This window comes from Myotis brandtii, unplaced genomic scaffold (assembly GCF_000412655.1).
Source record: "Myotis brandtii unplaced genomic scaffold, ASM41265v1 scaffold29, whole genome shotgun sequence".
Lineage (NCBI taxonomy): Eukaryota > Metazoa > Chordata > Mammalia > Chiroptera > Vespertilionidae > Myotis > Myotis brandtii.
The window spans coordinates 1081264-1092612 of record NW_005361075.1 but is presented as its reverse complement, the minus strand read 5'-3'; the positions used below and the strand labels follow the sequence as shown (position 1 = coordinate 1092612).

Sequence of the window (11349 nt, the reverse complement as noted above, 5' to 3'; positions counted from 1 at the left end):
GTAGAGGATCATAGGAGGCAAGTTGGGCTTTTCTACTGCCTGACTGCTTGTTGAACATAACCGGGTCAAGCAGGGAGGGGCCAGTTTGCCCTTAGCCACAGATCTAGGGCAGTCCTTGTTCTTCATTTCCACAGCTGCCAGTTAGGTGAATTGGTCAGGGGGTCAGTCTCTTGAGCCTGACTTAAGGCTGGGATAGCCCTGTCTTTCTCTGTTGATTATGTGGCGCATATATATATTATTTATATAAATATTCCTATGTACAAGAACAAGAGTGGCTTTCATGGAGGGAGGGAGGCTGGGGGCTGCAAGGCTTCGCCACTGTTGGGGTTGTCCAGTTCAGTGCTGTCACAGTCTGAGTCCTCGGAATTGGGAGGGCCCTGTGAAAAGTAGACATGCAAGGAGGTGTGAGGCTCAGAATCCCTTGTATTGTAGATTCCTTTAGGATCCCTCACTGAAATCTTTGTTATAATAGCCAGCAACTTACTGCTTTTTACTGCCCCCAGATTTTGTTGCTCAGGCCATTCTCCAAGGCATGAGACTCCTAATTTCAGGATTCCTCCCTGGCTGCAATTTCTAGCTACTGTGTAAGCAAGCCTATTGAACTAAATTGCCACACTATAGGCTTCATTCCACCATGTGGATACTGCTCTTTAATATTGGTGAAAACAGGTTCAGGTAGAGTGACTAAAATGCAAAAAACCTATCTTCTGGCCTCTGCATCTATCTCCCCAATAGCTCTCAAATGACCAGGTATCTCTTCCCTGCCCAGTACTGGCTGTTTCTGTTACTCACCTGCTCCCCCCTGAGTAGGTCCTGGTGCTGGATGGGCAAGGAGGGTTCAGGGCCTGTAACCACCTCTGAAGCAGGTTGGTCTAGTGGGATTTCTGATCCCTGGGAGCACATGTCATCAGACCGTTCATCTGGCCGCTCATCAGTGTTGGTACTGCCAACATCAGGTGTGCCACTGGGGGATGGCTCACTAGCTGTGCCTTCCTCCCCATCTGATGGATTCTCTGAGCTGAAGGTAGATAGTGACTGGCGCATGTTCAGGCCCTGAGGCCACCTATAGGTCAGCAAGACACCTATAGCTTGACTGCACTTCTTGCAGCCCAGGAAGCAAAAGAATGTCATTACTTCTTGTGCTCCATCACTCACCTATGGCTTGATGTCAGCTCTACTTCACTGTCTACTTCCCCTTCCTCTTCCTCTGATGATATGCCACGTTTCTGTAGGAGAGATGAATAGACTGGTCAAAAGTGGAAAGAGGTAATGGGCCCAGGGAAGGGGAACATAATTATAAAGCATTAAGGAGGGAATGGCTTACGATAAAGAGCCTGATGTGGGAGGTGAGTTCATGGATTTGGACCCCAGGGAGAAAAAGAACTTAAGAACCCTCATACTTTACCTGACTTCTGGTGACAGCAGCCCTGTACAGTAGTGCAGCTGGGGTCAAGTGCTGGGACCCAGCCCGGCTTCCTCCCCGTCCCGCCGTCCCTTCCCTTCCAGTTCCCAGCAGCCCCACGCCATCACCAGGCCCTACTGGTGGAGGTGGCTCCCCTTTGGCTCCCCCAGGTGAATCCGGGCTGGTGGAGCCAGGTGCTGAGCCCTCACTTGGGGGGGTGTCACCCCGGGCTGGAGGTGGTGAGCCAGGATCCCCAGTTCCCCCTGTGGCCCCCCGGCCCCGGGCTCCCAGTGCTGCTGACAGCAGATCTGGGGATGAAGAGGACATCTTTCGTAGCAGGAGGTCATGATGGAGCCCACGGAGGGCTGGAGGGCAGGCTTCCCAAGCTGAGGGTCCCCCTCCTAGCACCCCTGGGCTTCCTAGTCCCCCAGGTTCATGGGGTGGCACAGCTGCACGAAGCCCAGGAAGGTCCCCACAGCTGCCCTTGGCGCTGGCTTTGCGATGACGGGTCTTGCCACGGCGATTCCGTCCTGGTGAGGGGGGACCCTTAGGACACCCAGGAAGACCCACCCCACTCAGGGCTGCATCTAGTTTTGGTAGCAAAGACTCAGTCTTGAGGATATCTGGCCTGGTGGGAGAGGGGAAGGACAAGTTTGAGATTAACAAATTTATCAACTGAAAGCATGCCCTAACCTTGGGCAGTGCACAAAGCACTTCTCTCCCCTTTCTAAATACAGTACCAGTCTTCCTGGCGTCCTTGACTCCTACTCCCTGCTTCTGCATCCCTCTTGCCAATTTTGAACCTCAGCACTTAACTCTGGTCTTACCTTTTGCTGTGGGGTGACAGCTTCTGTGGAACATTCCTCTTCTTGATGAGCTTCTCCATTGTGTTACCATGCAGGAGGCCCCTCGAAGGGTGTGACTTCAGCAGACCTGGGCACCTCCGCTCTAAAGCTTGTTCCCTCCTAAAGACACACACCACTTGAGTTGGGCATGTGACCAGGAAGGGGGACCCAGGCTTAGTAGCATCTGAGTCAGGCACAGCTTCATGAAAGTGGGATTAGGGTTGCATAAGGGCCGTATGGTTACCTGAGGAGCTCCCGCTCCTTAAGTTCCAGTTGCAACATAAGGGCATTAAGTTCCATGTACAGGTTGTTGGCTCTCTCCAGCTTCCGTTCATAGTGTTCCCTGATGTCCAAGGCATGTCTGAAATGAGCAGAAGGGTCCCTGAGGTTAGCTGGCTTCACCGGGTGCCATAATTGATCCCAGTCCCTGGGAACTGGTCCACGGTCCCTGCTGTTGCTGAAATCCCCTTTCCAAACACAGGCACACACCTGAGCTCCTCCCTCCTCCGCATCACCAGCTCCTCTTCTAGGCGGTGCAGACATGTCCCTTCTGACTTAATTTTTTCAAAATGCAGCTTTACCTCTTCACGCCACTCTGCCTGGGGGTGGAGAAATAATGAGGGGTGAGGAACATGAGAGTGAAGTACATGATTGATCAACACCAGGTCTCAGCCCCCCAAAGCACATTTATTCCAACCCAATCAACCCTTCCCAGCCTCCCCTCAAAGAGGGGGAGCTGAGGTGTTCATTTTCCTACCCACAGCACACCTGGGACTTAAAATAAGTCTCCTGGGGTGTGGAAAGGACATCTGCTGAGGCAATGTCTAGATGGAGCAGGATCTGTCGGAATGAGGGACGATTTCGTGGTTTGCTGTTCCTGGAGGGAATGGAGTTGCATTAGAGAAAGGAATTTGAGGGAGGACCAGAAAGGAATTAGGGCATCCTTTCTTAGTGTCCTCATGAATCCAATCCTAGAATGTACTCTGATAAAAGAATTCCCTAGTCTGTTATCTGTTAGCATATCAAAATCCTACAGCAAACCTATTCATTTTCAACTTGCTTGTCAAAACAGAACCTTTTCCCTAATGACTCCATTAAAAGAAACACACTTTGGGAAATGTTTAACCAAAGATTAGAAATGTTCAACCTTCCTTTGGGGTCTAGGTTCCAAATAAGGGACTAGGGCTCTTCCCTTCTGTGTTCTAAGAACTCTAGTGCTTGCCCATGGTCACAGAAAGCCTGTGTGGCTTTGAATCGAATGCACGCATGCAGCTTACTGATCAATCCACCTCTCATTTCTACATTGTCGTCCCCTGGATTCATGGTCTGAATCCTGGGGTCTTCAAGAGCCATATATGGCAACGCTGTCCCCTTTTCCCTGTTCAGGATTCTAGGCCTGAATGCCTGGATTCTACATGCTGGCTAACCATCAGCAATACCCCTTAGCTTCCCAGCTTTGCCAGGCCACTCTTACCAGCACTGGCGAAGCAGGATTTTGAAGCCATCTGGGCAGCTGGAGGGCACAGGCAGATGGAGACTGTTGCTTCCCACACCCCAGATGATGGCTGAGGAATCTACATCTTTGTAGGGAATCTCACCAGTCAGGAGTTCCCATAGCACCACGCCAAAGGACCTGGGGATTAGAGGGGACATCACTTGGGAGGCGATCCCTCCAAAGGACCTGCTTGCTACCAACACATCTCACTTGCACTCAGGCCCGGGAACCCCCCCCGCCCCCCACTCCCTATGCTGGCCACCTGCTATTTGCAGTCCTCAGCCTGGCCCTCACCAGATGTCGACCTTCTCAGACACAGGCTCGTTACGAATTACTTCAGGGGCCATCCAGGCTACTGTTCCTGCAAAGGACATCTTGGTGCTCTTGTCACTCAACTCCTTGGAAGTGCCAAAATCGGAGATCTTCACCACGTCGTCGTATGTGATTAGCATGCTGGTAAAGAGTGTAGTCAGCTGGGGTTTAAGGCCCCTCCACACACCTCATCCAGTGCAGCAACTCTACTTTTCTGTTAAATCATTTGGGACACCCAGAGGCAGGGGGCTCACCACAACCCTCCTGAGATAGGACTGTCCCTGGGAGGGTTTCTGAGATGGCCACATGGACGTAGGACAGGGTCTGGAAGCAGGGAGATGGCTACACTGATGTGGGTGGGGTTATCTGCAGGAGACCATGCACATCAGTGTCTCCCTGCTTGCTTGCTTACTCACTTGGGGGACTTGAGGTCTCTATGGATAATCTTGTGCAGGTGCAGGTAGTTCATGCCACCAGCGATGCCCATGGACCAGTCAACCAGCAAGGAAGGGGTGACAGGGCGGCCAGCCCGCAGTACCTCATACAGCTGGCCCTGGGCGCAGAACTCCATGAGGATACAGTAGCAGGGAGCCTGGGTGCACACACCCCTGGGGGCCAAACAGTAGTGTGAACCAGCCCAGTATACCTGGAACCCCATTCCCACCCATGCCATTTGGGTGTCTCCTTTAAAAAGGGTAGGGTAGCCCTAGCTGGTTTGGCTCAGTGGATAGAGTAGCCTGTGGACTGAAGGGTCCCAGGTTCGATTCCAGTCAAGGGCACATGCCTGGGTTGTGGGCTTGATCCCCAGTAGGGGGCGTGCAGGAGGCAGCCGACCAATGATTCTCATCATTGGTGTTTCTCCCTCTCCCTTCCTCTCTGAAATCAATAAAAATATATTTATAAAAAAATAAAAATAAAAAGGGTAGGGTAGTCCTAGCTGGTTTGGTTCAGTGGAGAGAGCATCAGCCTGTGGACTGAAGGGTCCCAGGTTTGATTCCAGTCAGGGGCACATGCCCAGGTTGCCAACTCGGTCCCCAATGGGGGGCATGCAGGAGGCAGCCGATCAGTGATTCTCATCATTGATGTTTCTATCTCTCCCTCTCCCTCTCTCAAATCAATAAAGATATATTTAAAAAAATAAAATATAAATAAAAAGGGTAGGGTAGCTCGGCCGGTGGGTCTCTGAAATCAATAAAAATATATTTATAAAAAAATAAAAATAAAAAGGGTAGGGTAGTCCTAGCTGGTTTGGTTCAGTGGAGAGAGCATCAGCCTGTGGACTGAAGGGTCCCAGGTTTGATTCCAGTCAGGGGCACATGCCCAGGTTGCCAACTCGGTCCCCAATGGGGGGCATGCAGGAGGCAGTCAGTCAATGATTCTGATAATTGATGTTTCCATCTCCCTTCCTCTCTGAAATCAATAAAAATCATTTTAAAAAAAATAAAAGGGTAGGATAGCCCCGGCCAGTGTAGCTCAGTCGATTGGAGCATCCTCCTGTGCACCAAAGGGTCGCAGGTTCGATTCTGGGTCGGGAGACATACCTGGGTTGTGGTTTCAATCCCCAGTCAGGCCACATCCAGGAGGCAACCGACCGCTGTTTCTCTCTTACATTGATATTTCTCTCCCTCTCATATCAATAAAAATATATCCTCAGGAGAGGATTAAAAAAAATTTATAAAAATATTTTTTAAAAGTAAATAAACAGGGTGGAGTAGATCCCTGCCACCCAAGTAGGTCCCTGCCCTCAGCATAGTATCCCCAACCCCTGCCCTGAACCTTACTTGAAAGTGATGATGTTGGGGTGCTTTAGCTTTCGCAGGTGCTTGATGTCAGTCTCCTTCAGATCCCGTACCTTCTTCACAGCCACCTCTTCCCCATGGAAACGCCCCAGGAAGACAGCACCCTGGGCTCCTGAGCCCACCCACTGCAGATCCAGGATTTCCTCAAAGGGGACCTCCCAAAGGTCTGTGGACAGGAGGCACAGTGCCACAAGGTTCAGAGAGAGCCACCCTCAGGGCCTTGTGATAGGCACAGGGGAGAGGATTGGGTCAGCTGAAATGACTCAAGGAGGGTGAGGTAAAAAAGTAGCCAAAATAGGTCAAGACGACTAGGTTTGGGGGGACAGGGAAGGCAATGAATGGGTGGCCTAAAAAAAAAGCTGGGAAGTCAGTAGCTGATGGATGGATAAGGAGCTTGGGCCAAGCTCAGGAGAGAGGGTCAACAGGTGAGTTAGATGGGATTGTCCAACAGATCTCAAGCTCAGGGAAACAGGGGGAGAGTCCCTGAGGACAAAGTGGACAAAGCCTACCTTCCTGCTGCTGCTTGTGCTCCGTGGAGTAGGCTTTGCCGATCATGGTCCAGACAGGGCGCAGGCAGCCAAAGAGGCCTTCCAGGAAGCCACTGCCGCTCTGGCACTGCAGCCGCACCTCATCTGCTCGAACTCTGGGCACCCGACTCTCAGGGGACCCAGCGGCTCCCCCTGGGCCTCCTGCATCCTGCTCATGTAGCTGCAGGACACTGTTGGCAAAAGGCTCAGGAGGTGGCTCTCCACCTGGGGAGGGGCTGGGTCCACCCCCGCCCTGCCCGCCCAGTGGCACTACATCTCGAAGTACACACTGGGTAGGCGTCAGGTCTTTCTCAGGGGTGCAGTCAGAAGTGTCTGGGTCCAGCTTGCGCATGGACGCCTCGCTGAGGGTGGATACGAAACCCCCAAAGGAAGGGGAGGGTGTTCGGGTCTCATGGAGGCAGGCCATGGCCTCTAGGCCCCAATGTGGCGGTGAGCGATGGGCCCTATGGGAACAAAGGAGGGAGAAATGGTCAAAGCCACAGGCGCGTCCGCTCAGAATGCTCACTCCAGTCACAGGCACAAGTTGGGGAGCTGGGCTCCTACTGGAAATAACATTTGAGTCTCACCTTCAGGTACCCATCCCCCTTCACAAGTTTCACCTGGGACCCATCTTAGGAAACCTGATACACAGGCTTCCACTAAAGTGTCTATTAGTAACACAAGTCTGAGAATGATACTCAGGTATACAGGTAACATACCTGAGTATCATCCTCACGTAGACACAGGTAACAGCCCTGCTCAGGTACTGGTAAAATATATCTCAAGTTCAAGTATTATGGTAACAGACTAGTCCCTTCTCCCTGTAAGATTACTGTAGTTTGCCTTAGGAGCACATATTTCTTTCACTTGAGGCTCACATGCACACACACATGTCATATAAGGGTCTCAGATATATATACCTTTTGAGTCTGAACCTTAGGCACCTAAAAGTAACACACCTAGGGCCCTTGCACTGAAGCACACAAAGGTGACAGTGATAATAACACTCAGTGCCACTCAAGCACTCTCAGGTGACATTTTCTGGCCTCACGCTCATGTACTTACACATGATACAGCTGAGGCGGTAGCAGGAACACTAAACTCAGGTGAGAGTATCTTGAGGCTCAGAGCTCACATCTGGTCTCCCGTGAGGGTGCTCAGAGATACACACCTGGGCTTCTTCCAGGTAAGTGAAGGCAGTAACCAATCACCTCCACTATCTCCCCAGCACAGTTGGGGAACAAGGCAGAACCATTCAATGGGGGTGCAGAAGCTGTGTCAGGACAAGTTCATCCTGCTTAGCCTCACCCCCATCAGTCCAGCTTCTCCCCCCAGGGGTCAGTTAGAGTAAACCCTGTCTCCTCTTTCTCCACGGCCTCATTCCCAGATCCCCAAACCAAGACCCAGCTTTCTAGACAATGAAGTTATGTCCCAATCCATAGCTGGATGCGACTTAAAAAGCAATCATTAAGAACTCTGAATCCTGGCCTTGCTTCTGCCACTAACTGGCTGTGTGACTTCAGGCAAGCTGTATTTGAGCCTCAGTTTCTCCAACTGTACAAAGGGTAAACTAGCTACCAATTCTGCACCCTGTACCAAACTTGTCCAGAGCTTGACACAGGGGGTCATTCCAGTCGCCCGTCTCCTTCCACATACAGTTACCAAATCCTGTGATATGAAGGTTCCTGAGGACAGCAATCCTCTCATTGTTCCTTAACCCCCTGCACCAGAACCTGAGTCACATCAGGAGAGGGATGTCAGGAATCTACACATAGAGAGAGCTCACTAGAATCAGTGATGGCGAACCTTTTGAGCTCGGCGTGTCAGCATTTTGAAAAACCCTAACTTAACTCTGGTGCCATGTCACATATAGAAATTTTTTGATATTTGCAACCATAGTAAAACAAAGATGAATATTTTTGATATTTATTTTATATATTTAAATGCCATTTAACAAAGAAAAATCAACCCAAAAAATGAGTTCATAGGTTCGCCATCACTGCACTAGATAATGACGCAGATCAACATGGACGTCTGGCATCTCTCAAAGCCTTTTTCAGTGGGTGTGTGGTGGACCCAGAATCTGTGTATAGAACAAGCACCTCAGATGATTCTTGTACCTGACATGTTTAAAAAGTTCTGACGCAATGCCATTCTACTCTTTCTTCTTTACTCCCACTTTACTACTTAATTCAGGCTTTATTAGCTGTGTCACCTGACCCAGGACAACTGCCTCTTAAATGGTTTCCAAGTTCTTCCAAAGCCGCCGAGCCCCCCCGCCCCCGCCCATTCTCCACCAGCCTTTAAAACAACTTTTTTCTCTTTTAAATCCTCACCCGAGGATATATTTACTGATTTGAGAGAGCAAGAGTTAGGGAAGAAGAGGGAGAGAGAAACATTGATCGGTTGCCTTCTGTACCCACCCGATGGGGGATTGAGCTGAAAACCCAGGTATGTGCCCTGACCAGGAACTGAAGTCAAAACGTTTTTGGGTGTATCAGACAATGCTCCAAACTAAAAGTTGGCTAGCAACCCCTCTTCTGCTTCAAACCCTTTAGTATGATCCACTGCATTTGGTCCACCTGCCTTACCTCTGAGCTCTGGCCCCTGCCCAGCCTCATCTCCCACTGCTATTGGTACCCACCCAAGCCATACACAACTGAGTTGAGAATGGCTAACTCTCATGGAAGGCTTACTATATATGTCAGCCTCTGTCATAGACACATTAGCTCACTTAATGCTCAAAGCTCTATGGTAGGCATCCTTTGCCCATTTGACAGAGGTATTATTAACCTGCCCAAGAAGCTAGGAAGAGGCTCAGAATCGGTCCCCAGGTGTGCTCTCGAGCCGGATCTCTTGCTCTCTCATCTCACTTCATCCTGGAAGTCTTCCTCCCTGTCCCTGCTGCTGTGGCACAGTCCCCTGTGCTTCTGTCATGGCTCCCATTACCCAGGCCGCATGTGATAGGGCGCCTGGCTCCTCTGAGAGCTATGATTTCACATGGGATCGATCCCGGGGCCTCAAACAGCACCAGGTGCTCAGTAAGATGGGGCCACTGTTCTACTCACCCCAGAGGAATGTCTTACTACACTTCGCACCTACACTACCTATCACTCCTCAGAACCAGCCAGCGAAGGAAATATTACCACTGGCCCCTTTATATTCCTGAGAAAGCAGGTGCAGAGAGCTGAAATCACAGTCAGGTCCAGCCTCTGAATCCCCAACATATCCCACGAGATGAGCGCCTTCAATGGGTTAGATGTACACTACAATGCAAATGACAAACACAGGCCAGTGTGCCGCAGAATTCCCCTTGGAGCAGTGGTTCTCAACCTTCTGGCCCTTTAAATACAGTTCCTCATGTTGTGACCCAATCATAAAATTATTTTCGTTGCTACTTTATAACTATAACTAGAGGCCCAGTGCATGAATTCGTGCATGGGTGGGGTCCAGCTGGCCTGCCCTGATCAGACTGATCAGGCTGGACCAGCCAAGGGGAGGGGCCGTGGGTGGTTGGCCGGCTGGCCCCGCCCACTGGTTGAACTCTCAGGATGAACTCCCAGTCAAGGGGACAATTTTCATTTTAGCCTTTTATTATATAGGAGGTTGCTACTGTTATGAATCGTAATGTAAATATCTGATATGCAGGATGGTCTTAGGCGACCCCTGTGAAAGGGTCATTTGCCCGCTAAAGGGGTCACGACCCACAGGTTGAGAACCGCTGCGCCTGGACGGTCTGAGGGCTGCCACCAGCGCCCTCAAACGGGGCTTCCCTTCCGAACCCCTGAGAAGACAGGCGGGAGCTCCCTGGCAGGCCAGCAGGGCAGGACGGCGGGGTGGGCGTTGGAGGAGGAGCCAAGACCACTTGCTGGCCCGCTAGAAGCCCAAACGAGGCGGAGAGGAAGGGGTTACGGCCCCCCCCACCCCCCCTTCCCGGTCGTCACGTGACTCGTGGCTGCGGTCGGAGGCCCGGCAGCGGGAGGAGGGGGTCCGGGTCGGGAAGGGGAGGGGACACAGCAGGTTGAGGAAAGCGCTGGGCGCTGCGGCGTAACCATGACGACTGGGCCCGAGGCGGCGCGTGAAGTCACCGGGACCAGATTAGCCCTGAGTCACGTGAGCAGCGACGCGGGGGTGGGGCTGCGCCTCGCCCCGCCCCCGCCCCCGCCCCCAGCTGGCCCACGTGCAGCTGCCGGCTGCTTCGGTGCCCCTCACCTGCCCTGCCTCCCTCTGCCCCTCATTCAGATCTTCGGCGCAAGCGGAGGAGACTGATGCTGGAGAGTGGACCTAGTTTGGCAGGGCGGGTGCAGTGTCACAGAGGAAGCAGGAACTCGGGAGGAAGGGAGAACCAACACCGAAAGGACAACAGGCACAGCCAGAGAGGGAGGGACAAGTTGAGAGACAGACCGAAACAGCGTGAAGTCAGGGAGAGTCAAACCTGAGAAGAATGGATTGAAAAACTGACTTTGAAAAGCAGAGAAGACACTGAGAAAAAGGAGAGCAAAAGGGACTGACTGAAGAACAGGATGATTCGTTTTCTGTTTAGACGCTGAGCCTTCAGTAGGCACAACACCTGGCTTTTAAAAGGAAAATTTCAGCCTTCATTTGGCGTTTGGCAACTAAGAGGTTCAGGCATAGAGAGGGTGACATGAAGCCCAGCCTCTCTCCAGTTCACCAGACTTCCCCAGAGACCCTCTGGTATCCAGGGCCAGCAGCTGGGGAGAGAGGGAGAAGCCATTTCACCTGTTTGTCTTTCAGGGCAGTGGGAGCAGCTGAAGAAAAAGATGGGACTAAGGGAAAGGGAGGGAATCTATCCAGGCTCAATCCACCCTCGCCCTGTTCTCAGGCTAATGACTACTCTTCCAGATTGACCTGAAGGGGTGAAGCTCCAGGGAGCTGTAGTAAATGGGAGATTTCTCTCTAGCAGCACACCCCCCGCCCTTCTGTTTCCTTTCTCTCTGACCTGCCAGCT

The 11349-nt window shown here is 51.7% G+C and overlaps 1 protein-coding gene across 3 annotated transcripts in view; it reads right to left on the bottom strand.

Annotated features, from left to right (window-relative positions):
* Nucleotides 1–6: 6 nt before the first annotated feature.
* MAP3K12 (mitogen-activated protein kinase kinase kinase 12) overlaps nt 7–11349 on the bottom strand; it is a 17944-nt gene continuing 6601 nt past the window's right edge. Inside the window, exons 1-14 of one of the 3 annotated variants that reach the window (XM_014542044.1) lie at nt 6671–7411; nt 6363–6571; nt 5836–6019; nt 4471–4662; nt 4037–4195; nt 3722–3880; nt 3016–3124; nt 2737–2846; nt 2492–2608; nt 2230–2367; nt 1406–2030; nt 1156–1226; nt 793–1063; nt 7–377 (exon numbers count right to left, since the gene is read on the bottom strand). In XM_014542044.1, coding sequence (XP_014397530.1) covers nt 279–377; nt 793–1063; nt 1156–1226; nt 1406–2030; nt 2230–2367; nt 2492–2608; nt 2737–2846; nt 3016–3124; nt 3722–3880; nt 4037–4195; nt 4471–4662; nt 5836–6019; nt 6363–6571; nt 6671–6807 — 2580 coding nt within the window. In that variant the 5' untranslated portion in view covers nt 6808–7411 and the 3' untranslated portion in view covers nt 7–278. Of the gene's footprint in view, nt 378–792; nt 1064–1155; nt 1227–1405; nt 2031–2229; nt 2368–2491; nt 2609–2736; nt 2847–3015; nt 3125–3721; nt 3881–4036; nt 4196–4470; nt 4663–5835; nt 6020–6362; nt 7412–11349 lie in introns of those variants that run through there. The other 2 variants (XM_005869157.2, XM_014542043.1) reach the window with 2 other exon arrangements.